The following is a 2,353-nucleotide window of genomic DNA, read 5'->3' as shown; positions in this document are numbered from 1 at the left end:
TTTCCTAGATGTTTGCTGATCTGCTGTTTTGCCTATCAGCTGCTGATCTGCTGCCCGGCCATGATCTGCTTTATGATGCAAACAAAATAAGACTGCACAAGCACGTCGCATGCGGCACAACAACAAAAACCCACAACAGACAACAGCGCTTTACAACCAACTAACGAACAAGACGTAACGCCCTGCAAAATTGTACAATGACGTACATAAGGCAACGTCAACAAGGAAATGCACAGAACAGACAAGGGATGCGTTTAACTAGCGCGTGACTCACCGGAGTTACGACAAACCGTGACGTGGAAACGCAGAAAGCTGACGGCGAGATGCCGACGGCGAGGCGGCCGACGGCAAAGCGGCCGACGGCGAGGCGGCCGACGGCAAAGCGGCCGACGGCGAGGCGGCCGACGGTGAGGCGGCCGACGGCGAGGCGGCCGACGGCGAGGCGGCTGACGGCGAGGCGGCCGACGGCGAGGCGGCCGACGGCGAGGCGGCCGACGGCGAGGCGGCCGACGATGAGGCGGCCGACGATGAGACGCTGACGTAAGTCCTCGCCCAGGCTCGCTCAGACCGGCGGGGGGATCGTGCGGGAGGTGGGCGGGGAAATACACACACACACGCTGTTAATCAGCTAGCAGGGGACGCAACGAGCACAGACTTTGCACGGCAAAACAACATGAGCAGCTGCGCACAAAATGCAGAAACATACTAATAAGCACACAGGCGGATCGCGGGCAGTTTCGAATTCTCCATCACAATTTAAACAGTTGCACCCCCAGACATACCCACACATACGTAAACATGCGTGAGCGTGCACATACACACACACACACACACACGCACACACACACACACACACGCACACACACACACACACACACACACACACGCACACACATACTCTTACACACAACTACACACGCACACGCGCGCGCGAGAGCACATTCTCACCCACATTTGAACACCTACATACATACAAACATACATACAATTGCGCACAAATACAAGACACTGAAGACCGCAACAATAACCATCGGCCGGCTTTGCAGCTTCTATCTGTGTTTGCTGACTTTATCTTTGCAGTTTGCTGCCTTTGTGCTTTTGCTGTCGTTGTCGCTGTTGCTGCTTGCCGGCACGACAGGAGAAAAACACCGCGCCACGAAACACCCACAGCAAGAAACTTTGCTACAAACGTATGTACGACATCACTACATCACGAACGAACACAAAGTGGCACCCACGCAGTGAACATGCGGGGAAAGACCTTCATGCCGTACTCCCTACACGCCGTACCTTACCAAGTACAACAATTTCATACCGAAATCCCCCTCCGTCACCAACTCGTCTATCCATTTGCAACGCGCCTTCACCCATAGAATCCAAGAACGATGGCCGACCTTGATACGACGTGTAACGGCCTCACGGCCGGAAATCTAGGCGCGTTCTAACTAACGTACGACATGTACGGACGACTGTGCATCCGGCGTCACTCACCAGCAGCGGAAGACGATGTGAGCTTGACTGCGTTGATTAGAAGCGTTGACAATGGGGGCCCTTGCTTCACGCCGACGCAACATCGCACTGGGGTCTTGGAGAGTTGAAATGTGGTGTACGCAGAGATTCTCGTTGCCAGGTGGAATGCGGTCGATCTGGAAGGTCTTGGGCAACTCCAATGAGCAGTCGTCTCTGTCGCGAGGAAGGTCACGGACATCGGACGAAGTGGTCATGTCTCGCCTAACGACGTGTACTTTCCTGCCAGACCGCCTAGCTTTCAGCCTTCGTAGGCTCCTTACACAGCGTAAGCATAAAAATTGTCGGGATTACGCTCAAACACCGCATACGTCCATACTCTTGCAGCAGAGCGAGAGCATATGAGAGCACATGCCCGTCGAAAGCCCGTCGACAAAGCCACCTTGATGCTTCAAATATCCATGCATGAGCACGAGAGACAAGCACCTCACCTCAAAAACATTGAGTTGCCGCAAGTAGCACGATGCCGTCAGCAGACGAGTCAGGCATGTCGATGTCCGTGAAGCGGCGACGCTGTGCCTGGAGCAACGTCAGCAGGGGTTCGTTAAATAAATGCTTGAGCCAACCACGTAATAAATTAGAGCAATGGAACTGGAGTGCGGCGGCTACAGCGTGAAGGTTTTGCAACGAACAGTACCTTGCAAACGTTTGCAGAGTCCACAGCAGCTTCTCAGAACTCCACGCAGCTGTTCAGGCTTCCTCATCCGCTGGTCATATGTAGGAAGCTAGCAGCTTTTACGGACGCAGCAGAGGTGGAGCAGGCCAAAATGAGGGGCGCATACGTTGGGTGAAAGCCAGCGATCATATAACGGATGTTGTGCACATT

General features: G+C 54.1%; 1 protein-coding gene across 1 annotated transcript in view; it reads right to left on the bottom strand.

Moving 5' to 3' along the window:
- VOLCADRAFT_103381 (uncharacterized protein) overlaps window positions 1-1,969 on the bottom strand; it is a gene marked incomplete at its 5' end in the record, with an annotated part of 3,410 nt that extends 1,441 nt beyond the window's left edge. The window contains 3 exons of the mRNA XM_002947104.1: window positions 275-446; window positions 1,492-1,683; window positions 1,959-1,969. Of these exons, the coding sequence (XP_002947150.1) occupies window positions 275-446; window positions 1,492-1,683; window positions 1,959-1,969 (375 nt within the window). The remainder of the gene's footprint in view (window positions 1-274; window positions 447-1,491; window positions 1,684-1,958) is intronic.
- Between the last annotated feature and the right edge of the window lie 384 nt (window positions 1,970-2,353).

The sequence above is a fragment of the Volvox carteri genome, assembly GCF_000143455.1.
Source record: "Volvox carteri f. nagariensis unplaced genomic scaffold VOLCAscaffold_5, whole genome shotgun sequence".
In the NCBI taxonomy this organism is placed as follows: Eukaryota; Viridiplantae; Chlorophyta; class Chlorophyceae; order Chlamydomonadales; family Volvocaceae; genus Volvox; species Volvox carteri.
The sequence above is the reverse complement of the archived record's forward strand: the minus strand, read 5'-3'. Positions and strand labels throughout refer to the sequence as shown.